The sequence below is a fragment of the Numenius arquata genome, chromosome 21, assembly GCF_964106895.1.
Source record: "Numenius arquata chromosome 21, bNumArq3.hap1.1, whole genome shotgun sequence".
Classification (NCBI taxonomy): Eukaryota; Metazoa; Chordata; class Aves; order Charadriiformes; family Scolopacidae; genus Numenius; species Numenius arquata.
In genome coordinates, this window is record NC_133596.1 from 5,988,560 (window position 1) to 6,013,400 (window position 24,841).

The window sequence follows — 24,841 nt, forward strand, 5'->3', positions numbered from 1 at the left end:
ATAGATGATCTCTATCAAATCTTTTCCACTTGATATAAAAGCTGTGCCTATTAAGAGAGAAATGGGAAAGATTGGTACATCGCCGTATAAATTGATGTTCCAATTACATTGTAAATGAAGATGCATTCGATAAACAGGCCACAAATCCAGACGTGTTATGATTTCCCCTAGCAGAAAGCTACGGATCCAATTTTTGAGTCAAAGAATTGAGGGTAATCTCACTCCGTCGCAGCATTTCCACATATTACCATTTCCTTGTTCCTAATACTCCTAAGATAAGAGAAACTCGTTTGGTAGCTTTACAATTCCATATAAAATAAGACTTATGTCCTTCTTATGTCCTATGCCCAGGGCTTTTCACGGTTGTCTTTTGAAGCCATTAGACTTCTTCAGCCTTCCGAGGGTTTATTTCTTTGTTCTTTTATTTATGGAGCTCAGACTTTGAGTGATCTCCAGATTTGAGAGAAAGTGATTAGCTGTCCCCGAAGGAAACGCTTACGGCTGCTGCCTTTGGGCCCGGGGGGAGCCGTGTCCTTGCTCTCTAAGCAGGTCACTCCACTGATTATCTCCCCAACCAAGTTCTCGCTCGGTTTAAATGCACTTGTGTGCATTTATTAAGGTATATATTGGAAAATACGGAGGCTGGTGGGGCCGCAGCAGCCACCAGAGGGAGTCTCATCGCTGTGGGTGCTGACCGGCATTGGCACCCAAAGGTGCTGGGGGGTCCGTCACCCCTCCCCAAGGGCTCAGGGTGCAGCCCCGCAGGGCTCCGAGCGGAACACGGCCAGGCAGGGGGGGGAGGACCACTGCCCGAGCCATCTCTGGCAATGACATCAGACAAAAAGCCATAAAAAGATCAGCCAGATCACATTTCAGAGCCCAAGGATGGGGGGGTGGAAGGGGTAGAGGGGTCTGGCGAGGCAGCATCTGGTCTAAAATCCACGGCCTGTAATTTTAATGCATTATGGAATCCCATAGGAATTCCTGTTGAGCCGTTCCTTGGGCTGCTCCGTTTCTAGAGGGTGGGGTGACAATTTAACGCCCCCCTGCTGCCGAGAGCACTCTCCTGAGGGGCAGCATCTCAGCTGGGAATCAGTTCCAAGGGACAGATCTCCTTAACACGTCTGGGTGCCCCCTTGTTTTGTTGGGGCGGGGATGTCCCCTCTTTTTTTGTGTCCAGCTTTAGAGATCGCAACATCAGAAGGACATGGACCTGTTGGAGCGGGGCCAGAGGAGGCCCCGGAGATGCTGGGAGGGCTGGAGCCCCTCTGCTGTGAGGACAGGCTGAGAGAGTTGGGGGGGTTCAGCCTGGAGAAGAGAAGGCTCCAGGGAGAACTTAGAGCCCCTTCTAGTCCCTAAAGGGGCTCCAGGAAAGCTCGGGGGGGGACTCTTGATCAGGAAGGGGGGCCACAGGACGAGGGGAAAGGGTTTTAAACTGAAAGAGGGGAGATTGAGATGAGATCTGGGGGAGAAATTCTTTGCTGTGAGGGTGGTGAGAGCCTGGCCCAGGTTGCCCAGAGAAGCTGGGGCTGCCCCATCCCTGGAGGGGTTCAAGGCCAGGTTGGATGGGGCTTGGAGCAACCTGCTCTAGTGGACGTGTCCCTGCCCAGGGCAGGGGGTGGCGCTGGATGGTCTTTAAGGTCCCTTCCAACCCAAACCATTCTGTGATTCTATTCTATGATTTCCCCTCTCTCCTCAAATCCACTTAAACCTCCTTCTCCGCGGGATCTCGGTGGGAGAGCTCGAGGCAGGTACAAAGCGAAGCCTCCTCCGCACCGTGACCTCTGCAGGAGCGTCCGTCCTGTAACTGCCCCTTCGCAGGAGTAATTTATTGGTGGGTACGGAAAGAAGGGCTTCAATTTAGCAGCTCAGATGGTGCCGCCGCCCCCCCCATCCTTCCCACGCAGAACAAGTTAACAGCTTGCCAGGGGTTGCGAAAATAAACAAACTCAAAAACTCACCCACTTGGCGTTGCCCCGGCTCATCGTCCCCCAGGTGATTCCCAGCGACCAGCTCTCGACTCCTGCAAATTGAAGACATTTGTGAGTCTCCTCAATGTAAGCACAAATCAAAATGCCAAAAAAAAAGAAAAAAAAAAAAGAAAAAAAAAAAAAGAAAGGAAAAAAAAAGAGAGAGATTCCTGCATGCAATTACACAGGAAGGAAAACATGCAAACTTAAGCTGAGCTTCGAACATTTCACAGTAAATATCAATACCGGGGTCTAAAAAGGGCCATCATTTTACATTTTAAATAACTGAGCAGAATTTTTTTGGTTTTTTTTTGGCAGTAGCAGGACTATCTACATTCGTTGTCATTTTACATCTTCTGATATTTAAGCTTGCCGATTCCTTTTTGCCCACGTTACATTACAGTGCATTTTCAAAGGGCACAGTATTAAAGTTATCGCTAATTTATGCAGAAGCATGTGGTTTGTTTTTTTTTTAAATGTTTATTTTAAACATTTTTTCTTTTTTTTTTTCAAAATTTTTTTTACATTAAAATTAACATTTGAAGAATTGTTTCAATAAAGTTTATGCAAGTTGCCGTCACAGTTTATGTAAAAGAGAAATGTGCTATTAAAATCAGACATTTAGGTTACCTTTTGGGTTTTGCGATGCATGTTAGCTTTACACATCCTGATTCTCCTGCGATAATTTTCCTTTAAAAGGGGGGGCATAGGGTGATCTTTTCATCAAGCAAGACATTATGCCCTGAAAGCTGACTCCAAACCAGTGTTGAAAATTCAGTTATTTGCACTTTAATAACAAATCTACAAATACAACTGTTTGTTTTAAAGTATTCCCCTCGATCATGCACTGCTACCGGCAGTTTGGCTCCTAATGCTCTATTTTTCACCCCCGAGCAGTTTAATTCTCTTCCCCCTAAGAATTCATTTGGCAGATGGGAAATACAAACCATTTTTCATGTCTAAGAAGCAGTTCAATTTAAACTATTATATTATATATATATATACACATACATACACACCCTCTCAGAAGGATATGAGGAGCAACTGCAGCACCCTTCTCAAAAAAAAAAAATACATTTTTAAGTGGTTTTCCAAGTAAAAGCTACAGTAAAATAGGAAGGGCATCATCTTAGCCAAGGGGGCTGGGGGTGTTTACATAAAGCAAAAAGCAAAGATTCCTTTTCCCCTGGTGGCAGTTAAGCCTTGGATTTTTATTTTTTATTTAGCATTCATTTTGTCACGCTACATTTAAACCAGCCATTTCAGACTGAGTCCGGAGGCTGCCGCCCGGAATACTCTGCGAGGCCACCTGAAATCTGAATCAGTAACTCAGCAAAGAACCAGAAAACACTTTCCAGCAGACAGAAAGTCAGATTTCTGCCATTGTCCAGGATCAAAACTGGTTTCAACAACTTCCAGGGGGTGAAAAACAAATTTTTCTTTTTTTTTTTTTTTTTTTTTTTAAAAATAAGCTCCTTCAACGAGCTTGATAAAACTTTTTTTACAAAAAAACACCATTTTTAGAATGTCTCCATGGTTTAAAAAGACAATTAGCTTTAGCATTAATTTAAATTAATTTGAAAAAAAAAAATATGTAAATAGCTATTTTATTGCTCAACCAAAAAAAAAAAATGACAATTCATCACATTTACTTTGATTAAAAAAGGACTAAACTTTATTGACAAACTGCGGCAGACACTTTGACAAGTTTTAGCTACCTATTTAGGCAGACTTACACATGTAGCATTTAATTTTCAAGAACAAGAGTGGGAGGACAGTGTACAAATCCAATTAGGACTTTATCCTATGTACAAAGTGAAATTTTTCCTCTTTTTTTTTTTTTTTTTTTTTTTCCAGCTGCAGTGTCCCTTTTTATGCGAAGCTAGTGTTGAGATACACTTGAACAAGTCACCGGGATTGCTAATATCGGCAATTTTGTCACTTTTAAACTCGCACTGTATTAATCTGCCCCAAGCACTATAAAAAAAAATGAGAAGACTGTAATTTTACAGAGTTCAGACCTACTCACGTAATACTCTGTTTTTCTAATAAACACTGGGCAATTAGAGCCATGCTTTAATTTGGAGTTTTTTTTTTTAACCCCTTAGAAGTTCTTCACACAGAACCAAACTAAGAACCCCTTTACACTGGAAAATCTGCTTCCCAAGCATCTCTCAACACCGCATTTTCGGGGCTAGATTTCAAAACCCACATAAGAAAAGTCAATTTTATAAACCTAATTTTTTTTTTTTTTTTTAAAGTCAATTACCTTTAAAAAAATGCTATTTAATTTGTTTGAGGATCCTTCGTATTAAAATTTAAACTTAAGATTCACCAGCAATCTGCTTTTAAGGAAAGTTTGACATCTGAGGTTACTTTTAAACGGTGGCAGGTACTACCGTTACATTATCATTTTAATTCTTAAAAACAGCCCTGAATTTTGAAATGTAGCCTACTTTGGGATTCTGCAACTACAACTTTTATGGGTTCCTTAAAACCAAACTTAAAAGGTTAACAAAAACCTTTAATTTCATAACTGCTAAGCAAAGCATGTCACTTTTGGAAACTAACATTTTTAACTCAACTTTTTTTTTTTTATTAAAAAAAAGGTACAGTTGTGTTTATCTAAACAACAAAGAAAGAAAAGCCATCTAACACTTTAAAAAAAAAAATAATAAAAATTAAAGTCGGTCCTCTAAATCTATTTAACTCATTTTAAAATACTACGTACAGAAGCCAGAATGCAGGGTGAGGATGGAGTGGGAGAAAAAGGGCCACGAAGAAAAACAGTTAGACAATTACTTGTCTGGTGTGGGTAAAGCAACGGGAATCCCGGGAGATACAAGAATCAGTAACAACTGTTTGCTCATAACTGATATTTTTCCCTCATGTTTGTGTTTTGTTTTGTTTTGTTTTTTTTTTTTAATAACGTCCGTATGGGTGCTCTCTGTAGGCCCCCTTCACTGGCCTGGCCGGAGGGGCCTTCAGGGAGGGCCGGGTCCCGTTCCAGTCGTCTTGCCCTGCGGAGAAGAGAGGGATAAGTCAAGGATGAGGAGAGCTCCAGCCCAAGAGACGGATGGGATCCCCTCCGGAGCCGACGGGGCATCTTCACGGTGTTTTCACCCCAAAACCAGTCTGCAAACACCCCGTGGTCCACTAAACCCCCTCGTTTGCAGCCCATATTCTAATATTACGGGAAATTCCCGGGCGGGGATTCCCGGGAAGCCGGCAGCTCTGACAGTACAACTTGAACAAACCCAGTGCCTTTTAGGAGTAATTAATTTCAGCTGAGCCAAAGCAAATTGACGGAGCAGCTCTGGCAGCCAGCTGCAGCCAAGGTGGCAGCGGCCACGGCCCCTCGGGCTGGTGGCCAGTGGCATCTATAAGCCCCGGGTCTGGCTGGGGGCACTGTGACAGGTACCGCTTCTCCTTCCCAGACGCCAGGCAAGGCGGCTCCTGGGTAGTTGTGCCAAAATAATAAAGTTCCGATGCTGCTCCAGGATGGCAGCGCATCCGACTGAGCTTCCGAGCTTCTTCTCTCTCTCTTACAAGAAAAGGCTGAGGAACTTGGGTCTTTTTAGTCTGGAGAAGAGCAGACTGAGGGGGGATCTGATCAACACCTGTAAATACTGAAAGGGTGGGCGTCAGGAGGATGGGGCCAGTCTTTTTTCAGTGGTGCCCAGGGACAGGACAAGAGTGAACGGGCACAAACTTGAACATAAGAAGTTCCATCTAAACATGAGAAGGAACTTCTTTCCTGTGAGGGTGGCAGAGCCCTGGAAGAGGCTGCCCAGAGAGGTGGTGGAGTCTCCTTCTCTGGAGACATTCAAACCCGCCTGGACACGTTTCTGTGTGACCTGCTCTGGGTGGACCTGCTTTGGAAGGGGGGTTGGACTGGATGATCTGCAGAGGTCCCTTCCAACCCCGTATCATTCTGTGATTCTGACTGTGACTTGTTGTTCCTTCCTCTCCGTGACTCCCAGAAAAATTCCATCCATCGCTGGTGCATCATCTGCTCACCTCATCGGAGCAGATAGTGCCATTAGTGCTGCACCAGCATCACCCGCTGATGGGACAAACCTCTCGGCGCAGGACGGGACAAGCCCTTCTGCTGTGTACAACCACCACCGAAGGCAAATGAAGTTCACATCTCTATTGTCCCCAAGCGAGTCCAAGCCCCAAATATCCAAGCTTGGCTTTCATTACACCTTGTGCCTGCAACGCTCATCCTCATCCCTGTCCTTCTTTCCAGGGTCACCTGTCGGTGAAGGCGAGTGTCCGAAGCCCAGAAACCAGCCCAGCCTGTTCCTACCACCATTGGAGCACATTCCCATTTTCTCAAAACTGTCTCCAGCCTGGCTCAACAATTTATTTCTCTAATTCTGTTTTCATGAAAGCAGAGACCAAAGGAAATTACTGTGGATAAACAGATTAGCCGTGGCAACTTCATGCCAAGGATACAATGAGCTTTTTGGCCTTCATATCCCAGACGACACCACCACTCTCCTACCAAGCAGGAGGCACAAAAGCCTCTTTGTGCTGCGTGACTAACGCAGGCAACAAACCCAGCCATTGAAGGCAGGGAAGACAGACACGTTACTGACAGCGGCTGTCTGTCCAAACGCCTCTTAGACTGGAAAAGCATCCCCAGTTGAGCACCTGAATTTGAACTTGGCACAACCTGAAGCCCAGAGCAGGGAACCCCCCAAGGCAAGAGACCGGTCATTCATTAACAACTCCGCTTCCCCAGTACCAGCAATGACACGGCACAGGGGATTCCCAGTTCCTGAGGAGCCCAGAAAAGTCCCTCCAGCTGGGAATTATCCTCGCTACCTGCTTTCATTCATGCCTTCAGGCAACCGGTGCTCTCTGCTAAAGGGAGTTATTTTCAATGCGGTGTATTTCCATGCCATTAAGCAGCTCGCTCTATAGCTCCAGTAACTGTTTATAGTTCAGCTTGTTTACAGAGAGAGGAAAATGAATCTTACTCATTGCCACATGCAGATGCCATTCATAAGCTGAAAGCTGAACTAGCTTTAAAAAAAAACAACAAAACACCATGCAGTCACCCAATCCTTCACTGCTGGCACCTCGGATATAAGGCCTATTGTTTTCAACAGTTAGTGATTTACACAGTTGTGGTTAAATCTGTCTCCCGCACCTCCCAGCCCAGCCCAAGTCGATAGCCTTACGCAATTCAAATTAGCTAAACTTCATTGACTACTTACATCTTGACCAAAATTGTTCCACCTAGTCAAAGGGAGGCTTTCACATGACATTTAAATCCATTTTTCAAGCCAATGTATAGCGCCAAGTCAGTATCAGCTAGTGGGTTTTTGAGGATAAGGAAGCAGATGGAACCATGCACTCATCCAGCTCAACAAAATATAATCTGTGAAAACCAGACTGCAGCAAAGGTAGTGCTGTGGGTGGAAATTCAGAGCTCTTAAAATATTCTAAAGCTACAAGGAAATTAAAAGTATTTCCATAGTTAAAAAATGGAATTTTAAAAGTGTCGCCTTTAGAAACAATCAAGCTAGATAAGAGTCTAAAGCCCACAGAATGCCCTCGGTTGTTCAGACCTGGATAATCTGTAGGGTATAAATACCCCACCCTGAGAACTACTCGACGTTCTCCTCAGTAAGTTTTGCTCAGAGCGTGGAGCGGCGCTGGAAAACAGTCGGTCGACCACAAGCAATTCCCAACTACGTGTAGCCCCTTCCCTGTGAAGAGAACAGTATTCTCAGACTTACCATAAGCTTCATAGGTTTCCTGTGCCTCCCCGTGTCCATAATCATAGTATTCTGTGTCCCTGGAAGAGTAATTCCGTCGGTTACATACAGTGCTGAAATCATATTCCTAAACCGACACCACTTGCACAAACACTTGAAAGGCAAAGATGCCCAATATCATTCCTGGCTTTTAAGGACACCAGGAAACTCCCAAAAAGTTATTTCCCAGGTGCTCCTGGATTCCAGCAGAACAAGACACTTTCCCCACGGCTCAAACTCAGTCCCTTAAAAGAAAAAAAAAAAAAAAAAAGATCATGCAGAATTTTCTCTGTAGCAGACGGCAGACGAGACAACTTACCCTTGGCCCTGGCTGTAGTAGCCTTCATACCCCTCATAGCTCTGGTCTGCGTATGCGTCATCATAGCCCTGAAACGGATGATGACAAACACGGTGTTAACGGAAGGACCAAAGGTTAACGCCTCGTCAAGACTAACGGCAAAACTGAATTCAGGCTGCGGCAGCTTTCAGAGGAGCCTGTGAATCCTCGCCTGCCCCAGGGAAGGGGCTCAGCTGTAAGACACAGGTAGCCAAGATCTGCTGGTGTCCTGTGGCTTGGGAGGAATGAACACCACGAATATTTACAATGCACTTGGAAGTCATTTACGCATCCAAGGCCGCAGTTTGTCTGCGGTACAAATCCATGTGCCGGGAGGCCTGTTACGGTGTGATCTAAACCAGATTTAGAGGTTGACAAAACCCAACCCTATCAACCTATGATTGGTTTCAGTGGGAAAACTGAGAAGCTTTACAAATAGGAGATACGGACTTCTTAAAAGTATCTGTATTTGTGATGATTCCCAAAAATGCTGTTGTGCATCAAAACCAGTCAGTCATCACGTATTTACTTTAAGGATTTTAAGGGAAGTAAGAAACCTTTGGTGTTTCTTGCTCAAAGAATTCTCCTGCAGAAAGAGAATGTGATGTGAACTCCATCAATCTTTGGGATGTAGTTTTTCTACCATGCACTGATAGTTATGGCAACCTTCATTTTTTGGGGGCACATTTCTGTTTTATAAAAGCCACCCTTTACCCTGTATTTAGCAGCTCCTTCCTTTGAGGGCTGAAGAGGCAGAGCAGGTCACCCAGCACCGTACTAGGGACTGGTGGCCACTTCTCTGGGGCAATCTTACTCTTATTTTAATACTGTTGAATATCTAATACATGAGGTGTCCCTGCCCATGGCAGGGGGGTTGGAACTGGATGATCTTTAAGGTCCCTTCCAACCTAAACCATTGTTGGAGTCTATAATCAGCTACCTGGAATAAAAAAAAACCTCTAAGATATAAAGTTTCTTACATATTCCTCATAGGTTTCTGGGGCGGGAGGAGGAGGAAGCGGTATTCTCTGAATGCCGGCTGCTCGCGCTCTGGGTGCAGGAGCCCCCCGTACTGCCGGGGGAGGAGGAACTCCGCGGGCTACTGCAGCTCCCCTGGCAATGGCCCCCCGCACCGGGGCTCCTCGCACCAGGGCCCCCCGAGGAGGAGGAGGGGGAGGCCCAACACCACGGCCCCTGAAAAGGAAATAAAAAGGATTGTGAAGGGCTCCTGGGGTGCTGCTCGCGTGCTGAGGGCAGTGCATGTGCTTCTTACACCTGCTTTAAAAGGCAATAGCTTGATAAATAAATACAGCCACCATTAAGCCATGAATTCTTTATCAAGAATGAAAGCACAGGAATTATTCACATTGTCGTATTGCAGGATTTACAAAAACCTCTTCCGAGATGAGAACTCTAGTGCATTAGGTATTGCACAGAGGAAGAAATAAATCTGATACAGAGCTTCGACCAAGTAATTTCTCAGAGTTCATTTTAAACCACCCTCTGTCACTAACCCGCACGACTGCCAGACCTGCAGGACTGGAAAGATCAATGATGAGATGAGCAGGGACACTTCTGGGCTAAACACTCGGAAGCAAAGACTTTCCCCCCTGGAACAGGTAGCGAAGCAAGAACCGTAGTAAAAGAGTTTTATCACCAATTTATCCCAATGCCTTGATGGCAACGGCAGAATAATGTCATCCTATAACTTCCAAGGGAAGGTCAGTTTAAATTGAAAAAGCTTATTCCGCCGAAGGCTATGGAAGCCAACACGACACATCTATCTACAGGGGATTTCATAGGCCAATTTTTGAAAGGTTACTTTATGAAGATACTGATTTCAGACATCAAAAATAACACAGAAGACATCCACTGTGCTAGATTACATCTCAAAGCATACAAAACATTTGACGCCAGCGTGCTAAAAGCAAGCCTGCAACATAAGGCTAGAAAGCGCTGGCCAAAAGCCAAGGTCAAGCCCAACAGCTGATGTGCAAGAACAAGTAGCTTAACCTCATCTGGCAGGACAAATCTCAGCACGAAACAGCATTTCCAGGTCTGTGCTTTTGGGAAAGGTACCTTGGAACAGGCGGAGGCGGCGGTGGAGCTGCTCCCCTTCCCCGCACAGGGACTCCCCGGCCGCGAGTTGGCTCCGGTACACCGTTGAGATAGGAGAGCTCCAAGAACTGCTCCTGACAGATATCATCCATCATATCCTAAAGAGGGGAAAGAGTCAACTCCAGAGAACAGCTAACTCGCCAGTCTGCGCTCCTTGGTATCGCAGGCTACCGTGCTGCAATAAAAATAACCCCATAGTCCTAAATTAAGGTATTCTCGTTATTTTTACTGGGATTCGCTCAGCAGGCAGCAGTGCACAACTGCCGGCTTTCTCCACATCGGCCAAGAAGGGCACACCACCTGCGTGTCCCAGAGCTACAGTGAGTGCTACAGCTGGTCCCCGGGAAGAGGACCTCGCTCAGAGGGGTCCTGAAGGCATCTGATGATGTTCTGCATCCCGTGGATGGCAGCAAGATTTATTTGCAAATGCTGGAGAGTTTGGAGGTGAAGTCAGGTAAGACCTATCTCACCTCAAGCACCTTGCAGCTCCCATTTAAAGGCAAGTGGCTGGCAAGGAGCCCACGTACGGTAACAACCTACTGCTGTGCTCCTGACCCGCTGAAGGAACAGATGCAGCCTGACAAAGAGCAAACACCCATTTGCAAATCCAGGCTGTCTCTTCAAATTCTTAGGAAGGCAGTATGTGGGTTTTTTTCATGGTTGTACTCCATGCATTTTTATCGCCTCAGGGGACCGCGCTCCAGGAATTAGTACAGATCTCTGGTGACCCCGCAGAAGTCATCGCACACCTCCCCTCCGCACACAGGCAGCCTGGGCCTCGCACAGAGGATCTTCACGATGCCATGGTAACACTACAAAGCAAGGAGTCTCCTACCAGATGTGTCTTCACAGCACTGCTGGCTTCTATAGTGACTTCTCTGCCAATTTTCACAAGTTTAGCACATTGTTTGAAGGCAGCGATAGATAAGACACTTTAAATAGCAAGGCTGTACGCTCGTTTTAGCAAGCGGAGGTTTTGTACATCCCAGGGGCTTCTTGAAGATGACCTCTTTCCTTCAAAGACACTTCTCATAGCAGTCTCTCCTCCTCTCTGTGTCAGACTCACAGAAATCACACAGTACCCATACGCTTTTCCACACTTCCCGACTACCCACCGCTCTCGGGTTCCACCCGCCCCTGGTATTTCAGGCAGAACATCTGAGCTCTGAGTCTCAGCTGAGGACCGTGGTGCTGAGGTACAGCCAGCTCTACCTGCCAGATCTCTGAACTACAGCCTGAGCGAGCCAGGAACAGGGACAACTGCCTGCTTCTTTCCCATTTTGTTTTTTTTTTTTTTTTTTTTTCTTCCCCCCTAATTTATCAAGCAATACCATCATTTTAATAACATACAAAAGACTCCAAGTTCTGCAGCTCTTGGAGTCAATCCCCTACCTGGCACAAAACTGACCTGAAGTCAACCATAAAGGTTCACCAAGACATCCCCAAACAGGTAACAAGTGTCATCTGCATGAACACCTGATTAGCAAAGAGGTTCCTTCACATCACACACATGTAAAGCAATAGAAATATTGATTTAACAGATGTGTCTCAAACTGCCTGGGCAGTCACCCTCCTCATCCTCACCCCACCCTTTTAGAGCAGAGCAAACATTCTGTAATTAATTTATTCCCAATTAAGTTTTCTAGCAGCTTCCTACGCTGCAGCTCCAAGTCGGAGCATCCCGTCCAAGCAGCCTCTTCCACGCCAGCCATGGCTAAAGTTCTTCTCCCACTAAAACTGACACCTGGAGCTGGACAAACTACTTGCCCACCCCAGTGTCCACAGCCACTACTGGGAGAGAAATCCCTACCCCAAGTGGTCTAAACAATTGCCCTGGAAGCGTATGTCTTTCTAATTATGGTTAGGGGATTAATCCTGCCTTCAAGATCGATGGGGTCACCTAAAGCTGCCGCACACACTTAGTTCTTCAGGCTCCCTCAACTACACCAATTCACCTCACACTGTGCAAATCTTGCCCATCCTCACAGCCAGATTCCCAACCCATCCACCTTCAGAAAGGAGAGAACGTCAGTCTACGCACCGGAACGAGGAACTTCTTGACTTCCTCCATGGCGTGAGCCATCAGAGCATAGGCTTCACAAGGGGGTCCAAAAACTTCAATGAAGACATGCAAATCCATATTTAGATGAGCATATTTAGGATCTCCCCCTTTACGCAGTTCTTCCTCCTGATAAAAAAGCAGATTAGAGGTCACTAAAACTAAATAAGATGCAGAGAAACTATTTTTCTTTTACCTGTTTTGGAAGTTTTAACAGGAAATGTCTGTCAAAGCATTCTAGCCATGCAGGGACACAGATCATGGTGATGTACTGAGCACATCAGCACACAGTTTTATAAAAAGCCATACACAGTCTACACCTTCCACCTTATTATAACTGCCTTTTCAGGTGACTATGATATTTTTGTCAATGCACTGATGTCAGCCACCTTTTTTTCCAGAAGTTTAAGCATATGCAAGCAGTATTCTTCCTCTTCTATACCACCTTTCTGCCCGAGGTGCTCTTTACCATCTAGTGAAGTCTAATGCCTCAAACAAACTTGCTCTTTAACTCTGCTCTTAGATACCTGTTATTCAGATGCTTTAAGAAGCTACAAATAAGCTAGAAGTGTAAAAGCTCTTCATGCTGGTAAGGTAAAAAGCTGAATCAAGTTACAGCTCTGTTGACTATTAGCTCAGTTTTGAGAATAAGCAGGGAGAAAAAAAAATTATTTTCATTTTTTCTGCTCAAAAATCCCCTCCTGGCACTTTGTGATTCACGAAAGATTACCAGGAACACACTGCTCCAACATCTTTGCTGAACCATGAGAATTTAAGGATTTCAGAGGGAACAGCTGGAAAAAGGTTTTTTGTTGATTTCTTTCCTTTTTCTTTTCTTGAGGGGAAACATTCCTTTAGCGAATGACTTTTCATGGAGTAGCTGGGATCAATTCTTATTTTATAACCTTTGTGCTTCACCTTCTGTATAAATATCCAAGGGTACAGGGTATCCCAAGGTGACAGGTCTTGAAGTCATCCTCATAAAGAAAAAACCATCACACTTCTGCCCCAATCGAGATTGCTCCCAACATGCACCAAACAATTTAGGAAGGGTGACTTCCTACTGCCTTTACTTTGGGATTTTAATGGTTTAATCTTTTACAAACTGCTTTGCGAACCACTACTTCTCGCAGCAATACGAAAGGCATTGCTACATATGCGTGTTTTCAAGGGTGATGCCCTCACCTTTGCTTTATCTCGCATTGAACCCTTCCCAAGCACAGATATCTTAGCGCCGGTTTCTTCCTGAAGTCTCTTGATGGTGTTGCCTTGAGGTCCCAAAATCTTTCCAACGAAGTTGAACTGTAAACAAAGAAAAGAAAAAAAACAACAATTAGCTCCAGAGCTCAGCAGCCTTAGCAAAAGCTTTTCCTAACATTACGCTGGCTGACAAAAAAAAGAAATAAATTAGCCACTCCGTTTTCTCTTCTCCTCACCAAAAAAAATACAGACCAAAAAATGCACAGGAAAATTTATGTTCCAGAACATTCTTTTCATGAAAAAATGCTCCACCAGAAAATCAAGCTAGAACTAAACGCTTTACGTGAGTTAATTTAACGTCTACTCTCCAGCAGTTTTACAGGCAGCAAGCCTTAAGAGTTAAATGAGTTCTTAACTGTAAAACACAAAGCTCTACATATGAAAGTGTCTATTCTAGTAATAAAAGATCACAGCTATGCATCACCATTTAGTTTTATCCCAAGACATTCTAGAAATGTAATATATTAGAAATAAGATCCTGCAAGCCTGCATAGGAAAAATTCCATAGCGATAGTGGAACACTGGCATAACTCCTGAGGATGCTGTGACAGCCACTATCTCGAAGAGTCAGCCATAAAATCCATAGAAAATAAGCAAATCGCAGAGATTCAGTAAGCTATTTTCTGGCCCTCACCTTGGGGTACTGTTTGACAGGTATCAGAACTCGTTCTTTCAGTTTCATATTCTTGTGGGAAAATAAATCCAGGTAGTTCTCTTCCTCATCCTTCTTTGTTGTTTCCCCCTTCTGAATTTTTTCAATTTCTAAACAAGATAAAAATAGGGCTGCTTATATTCCTCAAACAGGCATCATTTTCGAGTCGGAATTATGACAGGACATACCACCCTCATTCCCTGTGAATATAGGAACACTTATCGTTGCATTAACGGAGCCTGGGTAGCCAGGCCACCTCTTAGCGCTAGCCCAGCTTGCCTCTTCCTCCCTTCACATCTAGCCGTTCCAGAAGGCCAAAAGGTGATAATGACCCAAGGGCAGGGAATGCCCTAGAAATAACATCAACAGGTAAGAGCAGGAAACTGTATATAGTTTTGTGTATCCCTTCTGCCGTGCCTTCCTCCCCGGTGAACGCAGCACCCACGTGTAGACTCCTAAAGCTCCAAAGAAACCAGCCCCAACTGCTGGAGCCACTCACAGCAGATCAGGCAAGTCGTTACCATTCAAGCTCACGCACTACTTTCAATCTGTAATTTAAGTAGTGGTGGCAACACACGCTGCCACAATGAATTTCAGTTAAACTTCTGATTTTTTAATTGTATATTGTGAATTACAGAGTCTTGGAAAAACACTGAGGTGGCCTGACCGAGCTGCAGCCTGAGGGGGATCTGGAACAAAGTCCCAATAACCTTCTGGAAGTAGGTCGTTAAGGTAGGTCAATTAGAAACTAGTACGGGAACATCTTCTCAAACCTGGCTAGAAATTCAGCTTTCACTGAGAGATTGGAAGGAGACCTCGTAAAAGATGACCCAAATGGAGAAGACTCAAGATCATCTTCAAAGCAGGCATTTCTAGCATCGGTTCTCAGTCATTAATGAACTTTCCTTCGTACAAGACAAACACCCGACATTTTTCAGAAGGCTGTGGCCCGCCGCTGACCGGCTTTTCTTTTCCAGAGATGTCCAGTCACGCGCAATTCCTATTTAATGGCCAACGACCAGATGACAAGTTCCCCCAAATTTGGAGCCAATCCATTATTAACAATCCCCAATTACTGATGAGCCATTATGCACCCTTTGGTCCAACGAAAAAAATATTGGTGACAGCACACATAGCCCTCACAAATTATTAATTACAGATGCTTATCAGGGGAGGGGAGTGACCCTTCCTTAAAAGTTAAATTGCGCCATTTCATCAGCAAACTCAAGAACTATAAATATCTCTTCCGAGTCGAAAGTGCTCTAAATACGACTTCTCACATCTCAAGGGAGAGACTTTCACAAGATTATACACAGAAGTGCATTAAAGCTGCAAGACAAAACTGAAAGCGAAGACTGCTTAGTCATTACCAGAATTTAAAGAAGGCAGCTGCAATATCTTGTGTTTCTTGTGATTTTCTGTCCGTGTCAAAAACTATAGGTTCATGTTTAGAGTTTTGGAAGGTCGGTCAGATACTCGACATATTATTTCCACCTAGTAATAGTCTCGGATTATCCAAAGAGAAGTAGGAATGATGGGTTACCATCGTCCTGACTGGACCAGCAAACCCAAGACTCGCCGGCTGAGAAGCCCCACTGGCATCTTTCAAAAGATAAGAAAAATGTCAAGAAACGGAATGTACAGCTTAAAAAAACCCAACAACCCCAAACCTTAAGAAAACACGATCAAATGATCAATATTTAAACCTTTCCGTTATGGACACAGTAACAGAAACTGGTTTTTAGTTTAGAGATCTGAATATAGAAGTTGGAGATTTTGTTGCATAATTATGAAAAAAAAAACCAAACCCTAAATTTTGTATTTCTACTTGCAACAGCCCCTTGGCTCCTTTACAAAAGTGTTACCATGACTCCTTAGTTTAAGAAAAAAAATTACCGGATCTAATCACTTTGAAAAAGAGAGCTTGATTTTTGCTTTAAAAAGAAATTACTTTCTGAAGATGCTACGCCAAAGTAAAAAAACCCCAGAAGTTCAAGCACTGTCAAATTTATAAAATAAGCAAAAGAGCTGGCCACCTGGGTTAGTTTTATGTAGTTTTTTGATTTTAGCTATAAGAAGGGATCAGAGAATCAAGATTTGGAAACTAAAGATTGTACTTGTGGCCTTATCCCTGGTTAGGCACAGCTTTATAACCCAACGCAATTACTTCTCAAATATTTTAGTTTTACCCAAAAAACGGTAAGTGAATTTCTGAAAATGCATTCTGCGTCTTAACAAGAAGTGTTTTCTACGCGCACACGGAGAATAAGAGCACCCTAAAAACCGTCTGGATGTAAATTCAACTACCCAGAGGCATCTTCTACCCTGTCAAAACACAACGCCATCAGCCTGTGCCTCTGCAAAGCAGCGAATCACAGCTCGCAGCAGCCACCCAGCAAAATCCATTCCGCCTCCTGCCACGGGAGCAACGGCAGCTGGGAATCGGTCCGTGAGGACAACAAATAATTAACCATTTGCTAAAAAAAGCACCGGATCCATCATCACCGTGTCTCCGAACGAAATAGAAAACGCAGGAGAAGAGAAAGTCCTGCGCAGCAGAATAATTCCACGTTCTCCACCTTTTGCAATGGAGGTCAGGGGGGGTGACCTAGGAGTCCCCTTCACACCTTCCCAACGAACTCCAAGGCTGGAAATATGCGTGAAGGAGGACCTAAAAACATGCCACTTGTGACGTGTCCTACTGCTCCGGATTCCAGCGTTATCTGTCAGCAATTCTGGCACATTAGCTACGCGCCACGAAGCGGTACTGAATGAAGCGAGGAGCGGCAGCAGTTTGTCAGACCACTTACTGATAGGAAGGAGAAGCGTACGGATACCTCGAGGGATTAAGCATGCCTCATTTCAGTCCTGATTTTTTAAAGCCGTGTCAGAGGTGCAGCAGAAGGTTACCTTCTTGCCACGGGGAATGTCAGCAGGCGGGCGGCATGTGTGGCAGTGGTTTCCAAGGACTTCGTGTGGGGCAGTGATTGCATTGTCTCAGAAGAAATCCTAAGGGGTAGGTAAAGGGGGTTGGTAACACCGCTGCTTCGCGAGGAGGATGCTAAGCAGTCACAGTGCTACTCCTGATCTAAGCCCAAGCTCTTCCTTAATGAAAAAAAAAAATATATATATATTAAACATTGCCCTGCAGCACGCTCGCGCTCCGTGAGCAGAGACACATTCTGTTCGCTCATAATACTGAGAGTATCACCTTAACGTTAGGATAACACTGACCCCATGCCTAAAAAATGAAACAAAAAAGAACAATCCCCAAAGAGTTTGGGGATGGGAACCTCTGGAAGGCAGCAGAGTTCCCTCTCCTCCTATGCTACCGCTCCCCAGGGGATTTAAATTCACAGGAGAAAGAGCAGGGACCTGTCTGGATGGACTCTGCCAACAGCGAAAGCTGCAGAATTTAACAAGCCTAACCCCACCGTTCCCCCCCCCCCAGCTTTCTGCTGAAATACCCCCCAACACCCTCCAGCCCGCGCGCTGGGATTTACAGGCAGACAGCTCCGCTTCGGAGCTTGGCTGGGAAAGGAGGGGACTGCCACCAGCACAGGGAGAAGGGGAAAGGGGAAGGAGAGAAACACGGCAGAGGCATGAGGCAGGAGGAGAGAGCCCGGAGGCCAGCGATGAGGAATGGCACAGGGAGTAGAGGCTCCTGAGAGAGAAGCGGGAGGCGGCAGCGTCAGGGCAGTGACGGGCAGGCCGGCAGCAAGAAATTAATAATGTTGGCATGGCTTAGCAATTTATACATTTAAAAAATGCAAGAGTGAAACGGTATTAGCATATCACAGTCCGCAACATCTGGGCACAAGTTTAAGGCGGCAGTTACAGCTCCTCTGGGGGCAGGGCATACACTTGGAATTGCAGAAATTTAGATAATCTTCCCCATTTCTGGACAGCCTTCACTCCACGCTTAGCAAGCGCCAGGCCATCGCACTGCTCTGGGTTACGTACAGTTTCCCATCACCCCCGTGACCTCGGCCCATCTCTAATCCCACTGTTTGGTTCCTTGGCAAGTGACTCCAGCGAGGCCCCCATCCCTCCATCTGACTTTCCCATACAGCCCTTTCCCCCCCCCCCCCCCTTCCTGGGAACACTCAGAGACCAAAGGCATCTGGCAGGAGAACCACACAACAGAATCATAGAATCATCTAGGTTGGAAGGGACCTTCAAGATCATCTAGTCCAACCATCAACCTAAATCTGACAAAAAAAAAAAAAAAAATATCACTAAACCCTGTCCCCCAGCACCATGTCAACCCGTCTTCTGAACACCTCCAGGGATGGTGCCTCAACCACTTCCCTGGGCAGCCCATTCCAAGGCTTGATAACCCTTTCTGTGTAAAAATTCTTCCTAATATCCAACCTGAACCTCCCCTGGCACAACTTGAGGCCATTTCCTCTTGTCCTGTCGCCTGTTCCTTGGGAGAAGTGACCGACCCCCCCTGGCTACACCCTCCTTTCAGGGAGTTGGAGGGAGCGAGAAGGTCTCCCCTCAGCCTCCTTTTCTCCAGGATGAACATCCCCAGCTCCCTCAGCCGCTCCTCACAAGACTTGTGCTCCAGACCCCTCACCAGCTCCGTTGCCCTTCTCTGGACCCGCTCCAGCCCCTCAAGGTCTTTTTTGTGGGAAGGGGCCCAAAACTGGACACAGCCCTCAAAGTGGGGCCTCACCAGTGCCCAGTACAGGGGGACAATCACCTCCCGAGTCCTACTCCCCACGCTGTTCCTGACACAGGCCAGGATGCTGGTGGCCTTCTTGGCCACCTGGGCACACTGCTTGCTCATGTTCAGCCCACAGTCGACCAACACCCCGAGGTCCTTTTCTGCCGGGCAGCTCCAGCCGCTCTGCCCCAAGCCTGGAGCGCTGCAGGGGGTTGGTGTGACCCAAGGGCAGGACCCGGCACTCGGCCTTATTGAACATCATCATTGAACCTTATTGAACCAGCACAGATATCTAATTGGATATTAGGAAAAATTTTGACATGGAAAGGGTTATTAAGCCTTGGAATGTGCTGCCCAGGGAAGTGGTTGAGGTACCATCCCTGGAGGGATTTAAAAGACGGGTTGACATAGTGCTTAGAGACATGGTTTAGTGATGGTTTTTATCAGAGTTAGGTTGATGGTTGGACTAGATGATCTTAAAGGTCCCTTCCAACCTGGACAATTTTATGTCCTCCAGCATCTCAGGCTGCTCCCCGCTTTGCAACGCCTTGCTCTGTCTCCGATTGCTCGGTGCTCCCTCCCTTCATGGGTCCTGCATCTAATATCCTTCACGTTGCTCCGAATCCACCCCTCATGGCCCATTCCCATCCCTCCTCACTTCTGGGGTCGTAAAGGGCTGTAAGGACCAACTAGATGCTGGGCTATATAGAGACTCGCTAGAGGAACGCCACAGCTCACATAGCTGTCTGCAGCACAGGAAGCTCAGAGAAGACCAGCTCTTTTCACATAGACTTTCTCCGTGAAATAAAAATAGCAAAGATTACCACAAGAATTTGAAAAAAAAAAAAAAAACAACCAACAAACCACCCCATGGCTAGCTAAGGGATTGGGGGAATTCTCCCGTCCTCCCAGAGCACACAAGCAGAGAGGATTGTGCCTTTTGAAACACCAGCATCTCCCCCTGCCCTCCCCGCAGCAGATGGGGGCAGGGGGGAGCAGAAATCCAAGTGAGGAAAAGGGGTTTTCTTGTTCCTGTGGAAGAGGAAAATCACACAGTCCCCGAAGCACAGGAGCGAGGAAACGCGGATCAGATTCCAAGGGGCAAGAAATCCCAGTCTGCAATTCCTGTTCAGGGCGCTGTGTAACAGAACCCCAAAATTTCACCACTTTACTGCCTTCTCATCACACAGTACGTTGTTCCAGAATCAGGATGACATCACTGTGTTGCTCTTCATTTTGCTCCTAAATAACCCTGATTTTCTCTAGAAAGCCCAAGCAGCTTTAGAACCACAGAAGCATTTTAGACTACTTTTACAGATTGTTTTTAAAGAAGTCATCTTTTCGTTTCAATGCAGAACTCCTGCAGGGTTCCCTCCCAGAGGCAGGCAGGGCAAGGAATTTCCATTCCTGAAAAAAAGGCTGGAATAGAAATACTGCTGACATTCAATAATCAGTTATTTGTCTGGAAGTCATTTTGCTTGAGTTGTGCTGGCCGTTTGCGTTACAATCTTTGGCCCACGCCTAAATTCTGATTTTTACAGCAGCTTCTCCAACACGACATCCCCAAAGGGTGCCACAGCAGGAGAGAAATTCTGAGCGATCCAGATCAGCGTGGAGTCATCTGTGCAAAAAGATTTAGTCTCCCAGAACCACCGGTTTATTTCAAATTCTTTCTCATGAGCTTCTCGCTCAGATCATCCTGAATTTGGGCTGCTAGGGAATGCTCCCAAAGGACAGCAATTTTCAAAATCTCCAAAGCAAGCAGGAAGCATCTGGAACTCTTCCAATGATCAATTTTAAGTCTCACAAAGCTGCAGTCTATTATCAGCAATTTTTAAATTGATCAAAAAACCCTCACACATCCTCGTTACGCCACTCAAGTGAACGAAACTTTACTAAGTGGACTAAGAACGTTGTTCTTTGTGCAGGAATTAGCAACCCCCTTATGTTTCATCGCACTGGAAGGCATTATCACCGAGCTGTCGAGCATCAGCTGGCTAACGGGGTTTATTAATGAAAAACATTAAATTGACAGCAAATCGGATTATATAAAAGTAATTTATTTATATCAAGATAACCGCGAGTGATGCCATGACGATGTACCTCAGTTACTTGCACAATGGGAGACAGCAATTCCTATGAATTATTTCCTACGTTAAAGGAGGAGCTAATAAAATCTCTAGCACTGCACCAACTGTGGCAATATGATACGTTTTAAAGACCTTAAAAAAAAAAATATCATCATTTAAAAGCAGAATAAGTACCAGAGAGCTCGGCACTCTGCTCATCTGCAGATTAAATCCGAGTATATTCTCGCGCCGGGTCCCCTCCCAGCTCTCCACTCCCAGCATATAAAAGCGGTAGGAAATATTTTCAACTCGTTCCAATTTTTAAGCTGACCTCAGTGTGTGGAGGCAGCTGAATCTCCTGGATGGAGGCACCGGAGGCGGGTGCAGCAGCTGCACTGGGGAGATATGGAGAAATCAGAGCGGGCAGGCGATTGGCCGGCGGGGATGGGGAAGGAGAAGGCTCGTCTGGGCACAGAACAAAGACTGCCATTTCCATTCCCTCTTTAGGTTCATCAGAAGCACGAAATAAGCTCGAACACAGATTACCAGAATGGGGGAAAAAAATATAATAAAATAAATCAAAGAGGTCACAAACCCTGCCTCGCAGGGACTCAAGCAGACGCTCCACGGAACCCCCCCCAGTTTTTAGCGTCCTCTTCGGTCCCCTCTCTCCCCAGGGATGGAAAGGGCCAGGGTGACCGCACACCGTACGGGGAAAAAGAAAGTTCTGGCTCTGGGTTTAATCCGGCCCGGGATTAAGCACGGGGCTACACAGAGATTTAACGAGAGAAATATCTAATCTTCAAAACCCCCGGGGTCGCACCTCGCACCGGAGCCAGGAACGGCCCGGTGTACCGCCCGCCGCTTCCCCCGGGGCGGCCGGGGGCTGCCCTCCACCACCGGGAGGAGGGTGGTGTGGGGAGGGGGTGGGTCCCGCTTCCCCTTCGCCGTTCACTAGGAACCGGCTGCCCCCCCCCCCCCGCCCGCCCCGCTGAGCCCCGAGGGAGGGGGGGGAAGGCCCTGCCCGGGGGTCCCGCCCTGCCCAGCCCCCGGTACCTGCTGTGAGGAGCTGCATGGCGTGCGTGAAGGACGGGTCGAGGCTGTCCTTCTCAGCCATCAGCTCGGGCAGGTACTTGTTCTCGGGCTCCATCTTGACAGCGGCCCCCGGTAACAGCGGGGTGGGGGCGGCAGCGGCGGCTTGACCGGCGGAACCGGCGGCCGTAGCGCTGGGCGGCAGGAGCGGCGGCGGCTGCGCCCCACCGGCGGCTCCGCGGCCCCCCCCGCCACGGGGAGGCCGCCGCGGCGGGGGCCCTCCTTGCCGGGCGCCGCCGGGGCCCGGCCCCCGGCCCAGGCGGGCGGAGGGGTCGTCACGGCGCTGCATGGGGAAGGGGGGAGTGGCGGGGGGCGGCGGCGGCGGAGCGGGCGGGCGCGGAGCGGAACGGGCCGAACAGCGCTGCCACACCGTCCGCCGCGGCGCCAGGGCCGGAAGTGCGGGACCGGAAGTACCGCCCTCCTGCCGTCGTCCCGTCCGTGTACCCCCCCCCTCCTCCCGCTACCGGCTCCCGCGCGACCACCTCGCCTGCTTCTGCGCCTGCGCCAACCCCCCCCCCGCCTCGCTCCTGCCGGCCCCGCCCACAGGACGCACATGCGCGGTCGGCCAAGGGCGGGCGAGTGGCTTCCTGGCGCATGCGCAGAGCGGCCCGTGAGAGGGGGAAGGGCCACGTGTGTGGGCGTGGCCTAAACTACGCATGCGGAGCTCTACCGGCGTGACATTAGTCACAGGCCGCGAGAGAATGGGCCCCCGTGGACTCACTACGCCTGCGCAGGAGCCGGGGGGGGGTTGTGTTGCGCAAGCGCAAAGGCCTCCCGCGCCCGGACAGGGAGGCTGTGGCGCATGCGCGCTCGGCGTTTCCTCGAGGCGGCGGCTCTGAGGCGCGAAGCGCGGCTGAGGCCCGGGCTGTGAGGGGAACTGCGACGGGGTCCGGCTGGAGAGCGAGAGGGGCACCCTCCGGCCTCCAGCGGGTACGGTAAGCCAGCACAGCCTGTCTCCGGGGCTGGGCCTGCGGCCTACCTGTGCTCACAGACCTGCTTTGTGGTGCTGGGCCTTGGCAGGGCCTTCCTCCTCCTGCCTTCATAGCCGTGCCCTGCGGTACAGGGCCTCGGCAGGGCCTTTGTGGGAGCTGAGCCTTCCTCCCCCTGCCTTCATAGCCCTGCCCTGCGGTGCAGGGCCTTTGTGGGAGCTGAACCTTCCTCCTCCTGCCTTCATAGCCCTGCCCTGCGGTACAGGGCCTTTGTGGGAGCTGAACCTTCCTCCCCTTGCCTTCATAGCCCTGCCCTGCGGTACAGGGCCTTTGTGGGAGCTGAACCTTCCTCCTCCTGCCTTCATAGCCCTGCCCTGCGGTACAGGGCCTTGGCAGGGCCCTTGTTGTACTTGTCATGATGGCCCCGTGCTGTGGTACAGGGCTTTGGAGAGAACAATTGACTCGTGTGTGGCAGGTCACGTTATGCATTGTTAAAAAGAGAAAAAAAAGTCTTACAGGCTGCAGTTATCAGAGGTTAAAGGTGCTGGGGGGGGACACCTTGTTGGGGGAGACTTGTCTGCACACTCTTGAAACCCAGCAAAGTAGCATTGAATGTTTTTTGAGTCAGGATGATTGCAAATGTAAAAACCCTTGTGTGCAGGGGTTTCTGTTATTGTGGTTTGTGGAGGCAGCAGTTATTTAGCTAGCACACAGGATGCATTTCGGGCACTGCAGCTCCTTAACTTAGTATCAAACGTGGTCTTTTATTAATGATTTGACAGTCCTAGCACAAGAACATGGGAAGACAATGGGTTTTATAATTTGTGAAGTTACACATATACTTCAGCCTGTTAAGGAAGCGCACGATTCTTATTTGATCTCTCAATATCTTGTGACAGACTGGTGTCTGCAACAGCTTCTTCTGTGCAGAGCTGAAGTTGATGTTCATGGACAGACGTAACCTCCGACGTCATCAGGTAACAGAGCCTTGTCCTGTCCCGCATGCCTCCAGGGTGCCATTTCCAAACAGCCCCCCCAGCCCTGTGCAAACCTGTCACTCGGTGATCAATGGCTGTGCCATTCTCCTGCATGAAACATCTCGCCTGTGTAAGTGAGCTCCTGCTATTGATGGCTTTGGAGCTGCGTGGGTGCCTGATAACGTGTGCCTGCTCTGCGCCTCCTCTGTCAGTTCTCTCCTCATTCACACTCTCTCTTCCTTTCACCCCCATTGTGTATCTTCAGTGTCATTCTTGCATATTTTCCATTGAGATTCTCTTTCCCCGCCTGCCATCCCTGTCTCATCATTACAGCTGCGTCGCTTGTAAATGTCGTGGCACCTTCCCGGAGCTGGGATGAACTAACTCCTCTCTAGCTGCCTCAGCTCTGCTCCCTGAGCACCCACAGCTCCCACCTTCCCACAACCTCTGCTGCAATCACGCAGCTGTGGGTGGCAGCTCTCATTAGCTCTTTGATTTATCATAGAATGATTAGAGTTGGAAGGGACTTTAAAGCTTATCTAGTTCCACCCCCTGCCCTGGGCAGGGACACCTCCCACCAGACCAGGTTGCTCCAAGCCCCCTCCAACCTGGCCTTGAACCCCTCCAGGGATGGGGCAGCCCCAGCTTCTCTGGGCAACCTGGGCCAGGCTCTCACCACCCTCACAGCAAAGAATTTCTTCCCAATATCTCATCTAAATCTCTCCTCTTCCAGTTTAAAACCATTACCCCTTGTCCCATTGCTCCCCTTCCTGATCAAGAGTCCCCCCCCAACTTTCCTGGAGCCCCTTTAGGGACTGGAAGGGGCTCTAAGTTCTCCCTGGAGCCTTCTCTTCTCCAGGCTGAACCCCCCCCCCCCAACTCTCTCAGCCTGTCCTCACGGCAGAGGGGCTCCAGCCCTCCCAGCATCTCCGTGG

The 24,841-nt window shown here is 47.8% G+C and overlaps 1 protein-coding gene across 1 annotated transcript; it reads right to left on the reverse strand.

Moving 5' to 3' along the window:
* Nucleotides 1–3,620: 3,620 nt before the first annotated feature.
* KHDRBS1 (KH RNA binding domain containing, signal transduction associated 1) lies at nucleotides 3,621–22,289 on the reverse strand. The gene is made up of 9 exons (XM_074161915.1): nucleotides 21,965–22,289; nucleotides 14,150–14,277; nucleotides 13,441–13,557; nucleotides 12,238–12,384; nucleotides 10,158–10,294; nucleotides 9,059–9,272; nucleotides 8,061–8,128; nucleotides 7,724–7,782; nucleotides 3,621–4,990 (listed from the first exon to the last, which is right to left on the reverse strand). The coding sequence occupies exons 1-9, from the start codon at nucleotides 22,287–22,289 to the stop codon at nucleotides 4,893–4,895; spliced, it is 1,293 nt and encodes a 430-aa protein (XP_074018016.1). The 3' UTR covers nucleotides 3,621–4,892.
* Nucleotides 22,290–24,841: the final 2,552 nt, after the last annotated feature.

What these genes read in the sequence shown, in the direction of transcription:
- KHDRBS1 (XM_074161915.1), bottom strand. Translation starts at nt 22,289, where the DNA reads ATGCAGCGCCGTGACGACCCCTCCGCCCGCCTGGGCCGGGGGCCGGGC. An exon ending in TCAAGAAGTTCCTCGTTCCG is followed by an intron (nt 10,295 to 12,237) that starts GTGCGTAGACTG and finishes TCCCCTCTTTAG; the next exon opens with GATATGATGGATGATATCTG. An exon ending in CAGAAACCTATGAGGAATAT is followed by an intron (nt 8,129 to 9,058) that starts GTAAGAAACTTT and finishes CATCCGTTTCAG; the next exon opens with GGCTATGATGACGCATACGC.